This window comes from Carcharhinus amblyrhynchos, chromosome 12, assembly GCF_965287045.1.
Source record: "Carcharhinus amblyrhynchos chromosome 12, sCarAmb.v2.hapA, whole genome shotgun sequence".
Classification (NCBI taxonomy): Eukaryota; Metazoa; Chordata; class Chondrichthyes; order Carcharhiniformes; family Carcharhinidae; genus Carcharhinus; species Carcharhinus amblyrhynchos.
The window spans coordinates 19,680,679-19,696,917 of NC_137335.1; the positions used below are offsets into that span (position 1 = coordinate 19,680,679).

General features: G+C 41.2%; 1 protein-coding gene across 1 annotated transcript in view; it reads left to right on the forward strand.

The window, feature by feature from the left end:
* arhgef33 (Rho guanine nucleotide exchange factor (GEF) 33) overlaps positions 1 to 13,919 on the forward strand; it is a 69,509-nt gene extending 55,590 nt beyond the window's left edge. The window contains exons 8-12 of the mRNA XM_080200169.1: positions 1,181 to 1,310; positions 5,384 to 5,522; positions 6,596 to 6,694; positions 10,327 to 10,434; positions 13,833 to 13,919. Of these exons, the coding sequence (XP_080056295.1) occupies positions 1,181 to 1,310; positions 5,384 to 5,522; positions 6,596 to 6,658 (332 nt within the window). The 3' untranslated portion in view covers positions 6,659 to 6,694; positions 10,327 to 10,434; positions 13,833 to 13,919. The remainder of the gene's footprint in view (positions 1 to 1,180; positions 1,311 to 5,383; positions 5,523 to 6,595; positions 6,695 to 10,326; positions 10,435 to 13,832) is intronic.
* The last annotated feature ends 2,320 nt before the right edge of the window (positions 13,920 to 16,239 follow it).

Here is a 16,239-nt window from a genome sequence, read left to right on the forward strand (position 1 = left end):
GTGAGAAAGGATCTTGGCTTGGAAGACAGGAAATAGAATCAATATGGGTGGAGATTAGGAATATCAAGAATCATACAATGCTGGCCCCCTAGCAGTAGTTATACCATTGGTCTGAGCATTGAGAACAAAATTATTGGAGCGTGTAACATACACAGTATGATGATATGGTTGACTTTAAGCAATATGGACAAGAGCAATCAAGTTGGTGAATGTAGTTTGGAAAAGTGAGTTTGTTCCATACTTTCACAAGAATTTCCTTGAACAAAACAGCTATTTTGGATCTAGTATTGTGCAATAAGGCAAAGTTTATTAGGAATCTCATAACTAAAGAACCACTGGGAAATAGTGATCATAATACAATTGAATTCCATATTAAGTTTGAGAGCAATATATTTGAATCCCAAACAAGAATCTTCAGTTAAACAAAGCCAGTTATGTAGGTATGAGGGGTGAGCCTGCTAAGATTGATTGAAATAAATAGACTAAAAGTTGTAACACTAAGTTACCAACAGAAACATTTAAAGAAAAAATTCAAGAAGGTCAACAAGAATATATTCCACTGAAAAATAAACTCAGCAAGATTTCTTTGGCTTACTAAGAATGTTAAGGATAGTCTTAGAGTAAAAGAAGAAATTTATAGAAGTGTGGAATTAATTAAATAGCTCTTTCAAAGATGTACAATGGACCCAATGGCCTCTTCCTGTGCTATGTGATTCAAGGGTCTGAATTTTCAGGATGGCCGGAAGCACAAGGAATGCATCCCTGCCAATTCCATCAGGCCCTATACCACTTCATGTTGTAACAAATACAATCAGATTGGCTGGCAGCGCTCTACTCATTCCAGAAACAGTGGTGCAGTAGCCGGAAGAGGCACTGCAGCTAACTGCTGGAACAAAAAATGCCAGGAGGAAAGGTAATTGGCAGGAGCCAGATGGTGGGGTCATGTGCAGGGAAAGCCAGTGGGCAGGGGAGTCTGACTGGGGTATCAGAAATTAGGTCAAAACTCCAGGTGGGTGTTGGGGGAAGCACAAAATTTTGAACTATGAACATTTTTGTTTCACATTGTAAATCACATTACGGCCGAAGTTATGAATGTTTCACGAAAACTATTAAAATAACAACAAATAAGGTAACCAAACACATTTTACAACCAATCATTCTCTGCCTCTACACGTTCTAGTCAAAAGGCACCAAGCTGCTATGGAACTACTGAAGTCAGAAAGAATGTATACATTCTATCTTTCATTAATTCTGAAGACAAATATCAATGTGAGTGGAAAGAATCTGATACTGAAGAGCAGAGATTTGAGGTACAGTTTGCAATATCTTTAAAAATGATAACTTAAGACAGTTTTCAAGCTTTAGTGACAATATTTCATTTTATTTTCATTTTCAACAAATGCTCATTGGTAAAGTGTGCACTAGAAACAATTTCAAAAAAGTTACAAATGATGATCAATAAAATCTGACAAATATAATGAGAAGAATTTAACAATCTATAATATCTCACTTGTTATAGAATGCTTTCAGTCAATCCCAAGTAAAACGTAGAATTCATATAGTGTCATCTCAAGTTTGGGACCTGCAAGGCTCATGGGTCCTGATCATTCTTTACTGAAACACATTGTGCTGTTTCCTCAAAGGATAGCTCTTGCATATAAGTTTGACTGATGTTTTCTCCTTGTCATAAGTCCAGCATCTCACTGATAAATTATGTAAACCCTATCTTTGGGACCCAGCCTCATTTCTTCCTCTTCATATATAATGAGTAATTTTCATTATGCCCACATTGCAGTTGCTGTCTTACAATTCTTTTTTGTCAAGTTACTTCATTCTTGTTGATTGTGTGTAAATGTTTCAATTTGTTTAATTAATAACTGTTGATTTTGTACTTCCATCATCTCACCAATTTTATTGGATAAAATACTTTCCCTAATTTACACAAGTTCTCAATCCGTGATAACTTCTCATATAACTAAACACAGTCCTACAAATTAGGTTTATAATATTAAGTGTATGAATGAACAAAAAAAAACACCAATTCCAATTTTCAGTTTCAAATTTCCTCTTCTTCATCCATTAATGAAACTTGCTCGCTTCATTAAGCTTCTCACATGTTTCATTGCTCAACCCACCCAACTGGAGCCTCATAATCTGAAGTTAACATCTCCATGAAGCCACTGTCTGATGTCCCACCAGTGGCCATTGCTGGTCTCTAAAATAGCACTCTCTCCTGGGAGAGAGGTGGATGTCTTGCCTTTAAAGTAATTAACACTACTCCAATTATTAAATTGTTGTGGGGAACTGTTGGAATTGTAAATGGATTCTCTCCTCCAAGGAAGGGGGGTGGTGTTTGGAGAGCACAGTGCCCTGTAAAACCCAGCCCATGGTGTCAGCTTCCACATGTATAGCAACAAAACTCACCACTAACTTCTCCACTACATTTTTTAATGTCTCCATTGTTGTCAGATAGTTTGTTTGACAATCTAAGTTAAGTTTTAAGTTTATTTATTAGTGTCACAAGTTGGCTTACATTAACACTGCAATGAAGTTACTGTGAAAATCCGTTAATATGAAGAACCCGCCTTGCATGAAACATATCTTCAACCAGTTGAACTTTGTGGATAGTGAAGCTACCTTGACACCAACATTACCCCTCTATCTGGCCACCAATTCAGGTTGAGCCAGGTAGGAAGCAGTGCTTCAGGGTTTATTACATTTCCTATGTATTGTTGAAAACCCGATGCTGTTTCATGTTCTAACAAACATCGATTGGCAGAATGTGGGACTTCTGTCCATCACCAGATGGAGGTCCTTCCTTGCACAGCTGCTGGCCAATCAGAATGGCTGGCAACTCTCCAGTCATTTCAAGAACAATGCTTCATTGGCCTTGTGCACATCATGTCAGTAGTCCTTTTGGTATATGTAAAATTCCAAACACTGTGGGCTGGATTTATCACCCTCCTGTCAGAGACAAGATCAGAGGAAAATTAGCCCCAATAGCTTGTGTGCCAGTTCTCTGGACCTATCCCACCTCCAGGTCATTTTTGCAAACACAGGATCTGGGGCCCACATGTGGCAGGTGGCCAATTCAGTTTATTAAGGTCAATTAACAGAGGCCATCTAGAATTTTCCAGTCAGTCTCCAGGTTCCCACAGGGAGCAAGGGACAGTTTAGGTGCATGAGGCAGACAACAAGCAGCAGTTTGGAAGGCCAACCCTCCAGGCAAACCTAAAGGCGCCCCTTGCCTGACTGGGGACAGATCCCTTCCCTCCCCCACAGCAGTTATTTGACTGTTGAATCTATTTTTTACTCAATGACTTTAAAAGTTGGAAATACGGTGACTCCATTTGAACTGCTCTCTAGTTTCTTGAGCCCACCTGCTATCTTTAATTAGATGTTGAACATGCCCTCTGGCAGTTAATTGGCCACTCTGTGAAAATCATATCAATAACTGAGGAGATAAGGCACAGCCCTCTCTGTTTCCTGCCCCTTGAGGGAAACTCCAGTTTAGCAACAAAGCAAAATGAATTTGGAATGTTGCAGTTAACGATTACTCTTGACATTGGTCATAAGCTATTTTGCTATTAATAACTCACTCTTACTAAGTCCAAAGCATGGAAAGAAATATTAAGAAGGTACGGTTTTGAAACCATTGGATACAAAATGCTCATTATTTCTGATGAGGTCTCTTTTAGCCTTGCTAGGAATCTAAGAACCACTAGGTAACTTCCTGAAGACTACCTTGGTGTTCGGTTTAGTTCAGTTGGCTGGACAGCTGGTTAGTGATACCAACAGTGAGGGTTCAGTTCTCATACTGGCTGAAGTTATTCATGATGGTCCTGCCTTCCCAACTGCACCCTGATCTGAGGTGTGATGATCCATAGGTTAAATCATCACCAGCCAGTACCTATGGTCATCCTGGACTATGGTGATTTTACCTTTTAGCCACATATGGAAAGATGATAACATACTGCACTAGAAATAAATGTGAAGCTGATTACAGCTTCATTCCGGATGTATTTGTGTTCATTATTTACAATTAAATCTCATTCAATGAGTTCAACTCTAAGAATTGAAGTTACTAAAAGCAGCAATGTTTGATTGCTCTTCAGAGATGGCAGGTGCTTCAGTTATGTAACTGTCAGGTGGTGAGAAATAAATTTGGCATTTAGAATTTTGGTGAAGTTAAGGAAGACAGTGGCACTGAATATATGGAAGCAAGTACTCATCACTGTTTTAAAAACAAAGTTGCAGCATAGAATCCTTATAAATTTTTTTGGCAAAAGAATTTCTCTCTCAATGAAAAATTGCAAAACATATCATGAACTAGATAAATGGCTTTTTGTTAAATAGCCACTCAATCACTATCTCACTCTTTATTTATCATAATGTCTATTTTAAATTTTCTTGAGCAGGAGTGCTCCTCTGTGCCCACAATGAATGGATAATAATGAATAAATAAGCTGTGTATCTAGGACATTTGGATTGCTTTCAATAGCTTAATGGAAGAAGATAATAACATTTCAACAATTGAATTATCCATGAATAGCAACTCACATCACCTCACCCTTCATCACAATTCAGCGTCTGCAGCTATGCTGATGTTTCAAGAAATCCATATATCTTATCTCCAAGATTAGATTAATTGTTCATTTGTTTCATTGCTGTTTGTGAGAGCTTGTTATGTGCAAATTGGCTGTTGCATTTTCTCTACATTACAATAGCAATTACCATCAAAAGTATTGAATGCAACATGCATTGGGATGTTCTGTTGGTCTGCAAGGTGTTGCACAGTTGTATGTCTCTCTCTCTTTCTTTGTCTTTCTCTCTCTCTATCCTAACAATGTGAATGTTCCTCAGAATTTTCCTCTTGTTCTTTGTGAGCTCCCCTACATCCCCAGTGAGTTGAAACTGAAACTCATCAGTTTCTTATTGTAACTTATTCTTCCTCCTTTCAGAACTGTTGGGAATGCACTGTTCCAGCAGCCTTGCCATGTGGCTTTGACACCTCCCTCCACTGGTAAAATACCAGTGTCAGCATGAGGAAGCCCTTAAATGGCCAGTTTATCATTAAGGGCTTCAACTAACACAAGGGTGGGAAGGCTGCCTGGTGTCACCCTTGCCACTGTTAAAATACCAGTGAAGGCACGTACGCAATTGGCACGGAGCCTGACAACATGACCTCCAATTTTATGGCCACCTGCCACCCATCCTGGAGTTGGCTGTAAAATTCCATCGAGGAAAGTTTGAGAGCTAACATTAAACAGAGATTAAAGTTGGATCTTTCCCTGCATTGGAAGTTGTTTTTAAATCTGTGATACGCGACATGTTGACACAATTTGTTTTGATCAATTGTTCTGTGACTGCCTTTTCTTTGCAGCAATATTTTACCCAGTTCCCTCAGACCCCTCACCCAACTTCACATTGCTCTGCTGTGTAGTCTAGAGGAGAGGATGAGCAGATGGCAATGGCAAGACATTGTGGGAGATATCTTCCTGAAGTTGCTGAACAATGATGAGGTAAACATAAAACTAGTAAAAGTAGTGTAGGAGCCAGCTTGTTAAATATGTCTTCCCAAAAGAGCATTTGCTTTAATGATAAAAATAAATAGTGAGGAATTATTTCTTTTTATATTTGCTATGTGTCCAAGCCACCCAGTAAGAGACAGTATAATTGTTTGTTCAGTGTCCCAGACAAATATGTTTTGAATGGTGTTCAGTTATTTTAGGACCACAATTTAAGCTTTTTATTACCTGGAAAGCCAATCTTTTAACCCTTTTTTAAACAGGTTTCCATCACTTTCAAAATGAAAAGTGAAAGTGCTGGGGGCAGAAGAATAAAGATAAGTTCGAGACAGCCTCAAAGAATTAAACTAATAAAATACAGTCAGGAAAACATTATACGGGGAAATTAAAAAAAAGAATCTGACAAATAATAAGATATCTAATTTTCTTCATACTTATGTATTATATATTTTATAAAATTATTTTTTCTTTTAAATTTATGTGAGGTGCCTTTCTGTAATATTAGCCTACATGAACGAGAGAGAAGGTAACCCATATTTCTGAATGGGTTGTAAAATTTTGTCACAGTAAAATTTTATCTCTTCCATATTATCACCTCTTTTTAAAAGTACTGCCTCCAACTTGATTTGTTACCCAGTCAGCCAGGCTAAGGTCAGAAACTCATGGGAAATAACTCAGGAAGATCCACATTCTGTAATTCAGCAATGTGCTAATATGGTATCTCAGAAAAGCACCAAAGTTTTATTTTTAAAAGAGACTAATTACTTTGAAATGTTAGTATCTTATTCAATGAGATCTACTTTTATATAATTTAGAATAGGGCACTTTGCTGATTATTTCAGTTCTTTTTGCCAAAGATAGTGGGCACTTTAGAATTAGAAAAAAAGTTATTTGGATCTCATCAAGTCGAGGATAACTGTTATTTTGTTATTGATACTTTTAAATGCAAATTGTCTCCCATTTTAAAAACTAATGTTTCAAGGCAAATATAACTCTTCTTCAGAACACAGAATCAATTGAAGAGTCATATTTGATTCAAAATGTTAATTCTGTTTCTCTCTCCACAGGTACTATCGGAACTGCTGAGTTTTTCCAGAACTTTCGGTTTTTATTTTAGATTTCTTGGCTGAAATTCTCCCATCTTCCTGCCAGAGGAATCATAGCAAGTGAGACGGAAAATTTGGCGGACCATTTGAAGGTCCATTGAGCTTGGGTGGGAATTTCCGGTCTTGGGGTATGTGTGGTAGAAAATTCCATCCCTATTGTCCACAGTATTTGGGTTTATTAAAAGCAATGTTTTTCTCTTGTCTCTCCTTATACTAATCTTTGATCAACAATACCTCTAAAATACCTGCATTTGGCCCTCTGCTATTGCTGAATAACTGGTCATTAGGAGATGTAATTCACTGGCTGCAAAGCACTTTGAGACACCCTGAGGTTGTAAAAAGCACCGTATAAATGCAAGTTCTTCTCCTTTTTCATCTGACAGCAAAATTGAATCACTGATCTTCTCTTTACTCATGGAGAGAAGTACTCAGGTACTGTCAGCACTAACTCTAAGTAATCCAGGACTTGCCAAATTTATATATCAAAGACTCATTTTCACTCTGAAGTAGGCAAGTGCACCTTTGGCAATGCTGTTGCATTAGAGTTATGCTAATATGTTAAATAAAATCATTTATTTATGCCAATATAAATGACATCAAGCAAAGTGATGAAATATCACATGATTTAGCCCTCTTGCACAGTCGATTAGCAAATGTAAGCTGAAGCAGTAACAAATTGCCATAAAGCTCTATGTTCAACCTCTCTGATTGCTCTTTAATTACATTTGTATTTAAAATGTAATAGATAATGCAACATGCTGGCACCAGTAGTGAGTCAACAGCATTGGTCAGCAGCTGAAAACAACAATTCAAGTCAAATGCTCCATCTTAAGCACCATTGCCAGATCATAGCTCTCACATCAATTAGGGATTGAAGACAAATTTGGTGCACTGCTGGTTTTGCCCAAACTGGCAAGACAAAAAAATCAGCAACAGTTTCAGCCACAGATATCAGTGCAGTGTCATGTTTTGACATGAATTCCTTTGATTAGTCAACCCTGTCCAGAGCCCCTTCCACCTGCAACCTTGAAGCCCATGCTGCAGCAACATAGATAAAACCAAATTACTGCAGATGCTGGAATCTGAAACAAAAACAGAAAATGCTGGAAGATCTCAGCAGGTCTGGCAGCAACTGTGGGGAGAGATTAGGGCCAACGTTTTGAATCTGGATGACCCTTCATCAGAACTTTTGTCCCATGGGATTCTGTGACTAAAATGATTCCACCAACTTGTCCCCCTCTGATGAAGGATCATCTAGACTTGAAATGTTGGCTCTAATCTCTTGCCACAGACGCTGCCAGACCTGCTAAGAATTTCCAACATTTTCTGTTTTTGCTGCAGCAAATTATAAAGCAAGGTTTGCTACTTTGAGGTAAACATGAATAAAAGTCTTAGGCTATGGAAGCCAAATTTCCAGAGGTGGATTGAAAAGCATCTGATGTTCCGGAAAAATTCAAACTCCTTAGGCAGGGATTTGAGCTATTCTTCCTGGATCAGAAAAACTGGTTATAAAAATTAGGATCATTATAGGAAGAAAAGGTCTGTGCAGAATCAACACCTCTGGTGTAGCTGGTGCTGACCAAAGGATCCATCAAAGCCCAGGGGAAACTTCAGACAATCACCTTATAATTAAAATCAATTTCCAAACTTTGGATGGCTCCCACTCTGTTACCTCAATAGCTAACCAGAAAAAAGTTAGAAGAATTGAAACCACTTCCAACTTCTGAATAACTATTATGAGTGACCCACACTGACCACCAGAGAACTCGCCTTGCACCCCCAAATGACCAGGGGACACAGTCACCTCTCTGGCTGTTCCCCCTGCACTCCATAGGATTGCCACCTTCATGGGAGTCCACCACACTCCCACAGGACTACTCCTCACCCCTTCCATGAGACTCTGCCATCTGCCCCTATGGGACTTCTCCCAATCCTTGACTACAGCCCCACAGGCTTGTTCATTCCCAGCCCAACCCCACATGGCCTGGCCCATCCAGACTCGACTCTGACTCAAACCACACTCCCCGTCAAGTCCCAACCCAAACATCTTCCATCAAGGCATGGTGAACTCAAGCCCTCCCCATCAAGATACAGCCCAACATCCACATCAAATCCAGACTCCACCTGATCCATCTTCTCCATTAAGGCTTGGCCCAACTTCCCTTCCAAAATCAGGCCTAAACTGATCTGACCTAACTCGACCTCACTCCACCCCCTGCAGAACCTGGCCTGGCCCAACTCGACCCAACCCCTGCCAAATCCTACCCATTTACCTAGTGCACGTACCTTCTCCATGCCTTATCAAAGACCTTTAAACTTGACTAGATCTTTAAATTTACCTGGTTTATGCCAGTTGGTGGTATAAAAATGGGGTATGGCCAATTACCTTCAACACAGCTAACCTTGACACTAGGCCCAGAGAATGCGCTGCTTTACCCTGATCTCACTCGCCCTGAGTCAGAAGGTTGGGCAAGATAGGTTCATCTGGACTTCAAGTTAAGAACTTTTGAGTTGAGCAACAACCTGACTCAATTGGCACTCCATTGGAAGTAACGGCTAAGTCTTTTCACTGGATTGGAGATTGCTTGAATGTCACAAACAGTGACCACACAGTTCAGAAGTGGAACTAGAGAGTGATCAACCAGAGGGTAGGGTCAGATACAAGATTCTCCACTGTTCATTGCTGATGTTTCACCCTCGTACTATTCAAAACATAGAACATATAGAACATAGAAAAACTACAGCACAAACAGGCCCTTCGGCCCACAAGTTGCGCAGATGATATCCATACCTACTAGGCTTACCTATAACCCTCAATTCTATTAAGTCCTGGTTTGCCACCAACCAGATATGGTACGTAACAATATAGTAGGATGGTTCTTGATGGTGAAAAGTGAGGATTTCTTGAGATGAAGAGAAAAGGTACATTTTAACAAATACCCCAAACCTATCCATTCTCTGACAGCAAAGTCTGTTTAACAATTAACCAATTTTATTTCTTAAGTGGTAAACTACCAAGTAAGGTGGTGGAGGCACGCATGCTGGACTTGTTTAAGGTTTACTTAGATGAGCGAAACAGGGATGGAGGGTTATAGGAGACGGTTTTAAATAAGGGTCAGAGCCTCGGGACATTCCTGGAAATCTAATGCTACAGGTGCTGATGTTTTGTCTCTTTTACTCTGCAGATGCGTCGGTCCACCTTGTTGTCTAATGAGGGGCATGCCCACGGTGGGTCACGCGTGGGCTGCTCTTGGATGTTTCGAGAGTGGCCTAGTACTTCGTGTCATTTGTGTATGCTTAAAACTGGACCAGCAGATGGGCACCACAACAGCTCAGTGACTATCACTGCTAGCTGTGCAGATACATGGATTTGGGCTAGTGTCTGTGGGAGTTTGCGCATTCTCCCTGTGGTTGCGTGGGTTTCCTCCAGGTGCTCCGGTTTCCTCCCACACCCCAAAGATGTGCTCTTAGGCTGATTGGTGTAACAAATTGTCCCTAAATTATACTCCCCCGAATCTGGTTTCCAATGGGGGTACCATAAGCATAGACATGGGTCAAGGGAGGTGTAGGAAAAATACATTGTTAAGATGGCGGCGCAGGCTCGTTGGGCTGAAGGGCCTGTTTCCCGTGCTGTGTTGTTCTTTGTTTTTTGTTCTAAACTGCAAATGCATTTTAATTTTTTTTTCTTATAGGACCAGTTTTTGGACAATTACATCATTTACCTAAAGGAGCTTCCTGAATGCATGTCAATGCTTAACATCTACAGCATGGATTCTCTCAAACTTACAAGGCAACCTGAGGTCAAAGACTTTTTATAACATTTGTGAAGATCTGATCATATCTAATAAATAGTACATCTAATTTTAACAATAATTACTAACACATAATGGAGCTGGATATTTTATGAAAATATTGACCCAGATTTTCCAGTCTCCAGATAGTCAGAGTTCAGACATGCCTCGTTAGATACACTATTTCACAGTAACTTCATAGTAACTTAATTATAGTGTTAATGTAAGCATTACTTGTGACTAATAAATGAACTTTAACTTATTAATTTAGTAGGAACCCTTGGAACTCCCAATGCATTGACTCCCTGGGAATTCTTGGATAGTTTGAACTTTGGATAAGCTGTTCTTTGAGATCCTCCCAAATGTTGCCAAATCTGAAACCAAAAGAGAAAATGCTGGAAAATCTCGGCAGGTCTGGCAGCATATGTAAGGAGAGAAAATAAGAACATAAGAAATAGGAGCAGGAGTAGGCCATCCAGCCCTTCGAGCCTGCCCCGCCATTCAATAAGATCATGGATGATCTGTCGCTGCTTAGTTCCACTTTCCCGCCCTCTCCCCATAAGCTTTAATCCCCTCTCCTATCAAAAACCCATCAACCCGCGTCTTAAAAATATTTAGCGAGGCAGCCTCCACCACTTCAACGGGCAGAGAATTCCAGAGATTCACCACCCTTTGAGTGAAGAAGTTCCTCCTCAACTCCGTTCTAAACCGCCCCCCTTTTATCTTGAGGCTGTGCCCCCTAGTCCTACTGTCTACCTGCTGCACCTGCAAGCTGGGTTTTTGCGACTCATGCACAAGGACCCCGAGGTCCCTCTGCACCGTCGCCTGCTGCAGTTTTTCGCCCCGTAAGTAATAGTCCTTCCTACCATTCTTCCTACCAAAGTGGACCACCTCACACTTGCCAACATTAAATTCCATTTGCCATTTCCTGGCCCATTCGCCCAGCCTATCTAGATCCTTCTGCAGACTCTCCACACCCTCCGCACAATTTGCCGTTCCCCCAATCTTGGTGTCATCAGCAAATTTCGACACCCTACACTCGGTTCCCTCCTCCAGATCATCTATATAAATGGTAAAAAGCTGAGGCCCCAGCACCGACCCCTGGGGCACTCCACTAGTCACCATCCGCCAATCCGAATAGCACCCGTTGACCCCCACTCTCTGCCTCCTATTTGACAACCAATCCTCTATCCACGCTAACACCCTACCCCCAACTCCATGTCCCTCGACCTTCTGCAATAACCTCTTGTGAGGTACTTTGTCAAACGCCTTCTGAAAATCTAGAAAGACCACATCCACCGGTTCTCCTCTATCCACCGCCCTAGACACATCCTCATAGAACTCCAGTAAATTTGTCAGACACGACTTCCCTTTAATGAAACCGTGCTGCGTCTGCTCTATCAAGCAATTCCCTTCAAGATGCCTCGCAATTTCCTCCTTAATGACAGATTCTAACATTTTACCTACCACAGACATTAAACTAACCGGCCTATAATTCCCCGCCTTTTGCCTGGCACCCTTCTTAAACAACGGCGTAACATTAGCCGTTTTCCAATCATCCGGCACTTCCCCGGAATCCAGCGACGTTTGGAAAATAACCACCAAGGCATCCACTATCACCTCTGCCATTTCTTTCAGAACCCTCGGATGCATTCCATCCGGTCCTGGGGACTTGTCCACAATCAGCCCCTCCAGTCTGTCGAGCACCGCCTCTCTAGTAACAGTAATGTCATTAAGACCCTCCAGACCTACCACCTTTCCATCGCTAACACCCGGCAAATTATTCACGTCCTCCTCCGTGAAGACAGAAATAAAACAGTTATTCAATACCTTAGCCATATCCCCATCCCCTACCACTAGGTCCCCTTTCTCATCCTCTAAAGGACCAACATTCACCCTAGCCAGCCTCTTCCTTTTTATATATTTATAAAAACTCTTGCTATCCTTTTTTATATTAAGCGCTAGCCCAGCTTCATAGTTTCTCCTACCCTTCTTTATCAACTTCTTTGTCAATCTTTGTTGACATTTAAACCTCTCCCAATCCTCTTCTCGCCCACTACTCTTAGCTACTCTAAATTCCTCCGCTTTTAGTTTAACACTTTCCTTCACCTCCTTCGTTATCCACGGCTTATTACCTTATTACCTCTCCTCCTACTGTCCTTTTTGACCATCGGAATAAATTTCCACTGAGCACCAAGAAAGATCTCCTTAAAGATCCTCCACTGCTCCTCAACAGACCCTCCCTCCAACATGCTCCCCCAGTCCACATTCGCTAATTCTTCTCTCATCCTACCGTACCCCCCTCTATTCAAACAAAGTACGCGTGTCCGGGAACCCACTTTCTCCTCCTCCATCTGCACCAGAAACTCCACCATACAATGATCACTCTCCCCAAGAGGATCCTTCACCACAAGGTCCCTAATTCTACCCGCCTCATTACATAGCACCAGATCCAAGATAGCTCGCTCCCTCGTCGGCTCCAACACACACTGTTCGAGGAAACTATCCCGGCAGCATTCCAAGACTTTGAGTCCAGATGACCCTCGAAACGTCAGCTCTTTTCTCTCTTTACAGATGCTGCCAGACCTGCTGAGATTTTAAACATTTTCTGTTTTAGTTTCAGATTCCAGCATCCACAATAATTTGCTTTTAGCTTTTGACAGCAAATCTGATTAGATTGGAGACTTTGGACAGTTCCAACTTACTTACCTTACTAAGGACGTGTTAGACAGATTAAAATCTAATCTAGATCTGACCCCCGTGACTACCCCTCACATTTCGAATCCTGACTCCTCTAGCCCTCCATATACCCCACAAACCTCCAAACTTACCTAATCCCATACCCCACTACCCCGACCCCCATTTCCCTGATGCCACCCCTGCCCCAAACCTAAATTCTCTCTGAAGATTTGCTGGGGGATTGAGGGAAATGATCAGGATTTCCCGCTCTTGATCAATGACCACTGATTCCTTCTGTGTAGACAGATACCAGGTGAGGGCAAACATTAGCCATGACTGTGACGCTTCTCTGGTTGAATGGTCTGCTGACAAGTTATTGTATGCACTCACATGAGAAGTGGCTAGTGGGGAGAGGGACTGGAGGTATGTCAATGCCTTTGAAACCATTCTTCAGCAAAACAAAAAGATTTAGAGAACAGAAATAAGAGGAAAGAAGGAGGATCTAGCTTTTGTAAAAACAAAATCATAACTGTTCATCTTATGGAGTTTTGGGTTTTAAAATGTAACACTTTTTTAAAGTATCCTTGGAAAGAAAGTATGTTTCACTGTAATATTCAAGTCTCTTTTCTTTTTACTTATAATGTATTTTCCTTTCTTTTACTTCCTACTGAGCCCCAGAGAGGTTGTGCATGTTGATTCGGTTTGACAATTAATGTCTCTTCCCACAGGAGCACGATTCTGAGGCCATGCCAGATCTGCTGACACTGACCTTTCAACCTATTCATCGTATTCCAGGATACATTCAACTTTTGCAGGCAAGATCACTTATCATTCACATAACTAGGGCTGCCAACCCCTCCAGGATTGCCTTGGTGTCTCTGAACAAGCTGGGAGAAAATCACTGGGCGAGAACGAAAGTTTCTCTTTCAAAATTCTCTTTTTAACATTAATTATTTATTAGTTCATTAGTTATAAAAATAATGAAGGTCGTAAAATGGCTGTTTGACTGACAGTCGAGACATCATCCAGAGGGGTAATGAAGAGCTTTCTTTCTTTCTAATTGTTGTGGGAAGGGGTGCATTGAAGGTTGGATATATCAAATGACAAATGGCAGAAGGCTCACAATGGACAGTTGGTAGCAGGAGATAAGGTAATGAAGACTCTTGTCATACAAGTAGAATTGGCAACTCTACTCACAACTGCTGCTGACATTTCAAATTATCATTTTTATTAGCTTATTATTTGGGAGTTAGAATCACTCAGCGGGTTGTAAACAGATGGATAAAGTTGACAGTGATGCCATTTTTAAATGTGCAAGTATTTTTAAATCCTCAGAAGGGTTTCTCTTTGCATCAGTTCAACAAAAAATATCCGGTGAGAAATTGAGATTGTTTGCACCCATTATTCAGCAATAAAGTGCACATAGCACTCCAAAATGCTATCTGCAATGCACAGGCACACTTGAGGAGAATCACACTGGATGCCATATTGGTACATGAGCAGTGAATGGCTTTGGAAGTATGCAAAGAAAGCAGGCCATGAGGTCAATCAAAGTTCAATGCTGGTTTGATGACAACAGTACCATCCTGAAAGTCAATCCTCCTGCTAATGGTCTCTCTTAACCTGATATCACTGAGCACATGGTCATCTTTTCCTTTTAAAGGAAACATCAACTACTTAATGGTTAGTTGCTGTTTGATTACTTTTTGGCGGCGCTCTGGTTAGCATTTCTGCCTCACAATGCCAGGGACCCCAATTTGGTTTCTGGCCTTAGGTGACTGTTCGTGTGAAGTTTGCACATTCTCCCCGTGTCTGCGTGAGTTTCCCCCAGGTGCTCTGGTTTTTTTCCCCCACACTCCAAAGATATGCAGGTTAGGTTGATTGGTCATGCTAAATTGCTCCTTTTTGTAAGGGGGATTTTCTCATTTTGGCTATGGTAAATGCATGGGGTTACAGAGTTAGGGCAGAGGGGAGGCACCTCCGGTGGGTGCTCTTTCAGAGAGTTGGTACAGTCTCAATGGGCTGAATGGCCACTTTTTGCACTGTATGGATTCTATGATTCTGCCATGCTTATGTTTAATGTTTAATATATTTTGTTTAAAGTTGTGAAAGTCTTCAGAGAATGTTGTGGCAGGTGCTGAAGGGGACCTTACTAATTGCAAGGCTTTTAATATCCACTTCAGATCAGCCATGATCTGGTTGAATGGCGGGGCAGGCTCGAGGGGCTAGATGGCCCACTCCTTTCCCTATTTCTTATGTTCTTATGTTCTTACTAGGCAGTTGTTCCCAGGTATAAGTTGAGGATAATCATATCAGATCAGTCATGATCTCATTGAATGGTGGACCAGCCTCGCTGGGACAAATGATCTACTTCTGCTGCTATGTCCTGTGGTCTTATATGGGTGTTTTAGTAGGCATTCCCCTTTAAATACCATATGGCTTGAAGGATGAGCAGAGCAGGACAAGCTGCTGGAAGGAGAATTAAGGAAAAAATACTGCCATGTAGTAAGCTATATCTTTCCAGGGTGTCATATCTTCTCCTACATAAAGCTCAATAAGAAACATTTTGTGAGATGGCTGCACCTCAGCAAGGAGCTCCTTAATTAATTCCATCACCTGCTGCAACCACAACTACAATCTTAGAGCTCAGCAAGGACCTTACTACCAGAACTTTTGAAAATGACCTTGGTGATAGATGGAGAGCCAATCATAAGAACTAGGAGCAGGAATAGGCCATCTGACCCCTCGAGCCTGCTCCACCATTCAATATCAGGGCTGATCTTTTTGTGGACTCAGCTCCACTCACCTGCCCGCTCACCATAACCCTTAGTTCCTTTACTGTTCAAAAATTTATCTATCCTTACCTTAAAAACATTCAATAAGGTAGCCTCAACTGCTTCATTGGGCAGGAAATTCCACAGATTCACAACCCTTTGGGTGAAGAAGTTCGTCCTCAACTCAATCCTAAATCTGCTTCCCTTTATTTTGAGGCTATGCTCCCTAGTTCTAGTTTCACCCGCCAGTGGAAACAACCTCCCTGCTTCTATCTTATCTATTCCCTTCATAATCTTATATGTTTCTACAAGATCTCCCCTCATTCTTCTGAATTCCAATGAGTATAGTCCCAGTCTCTCC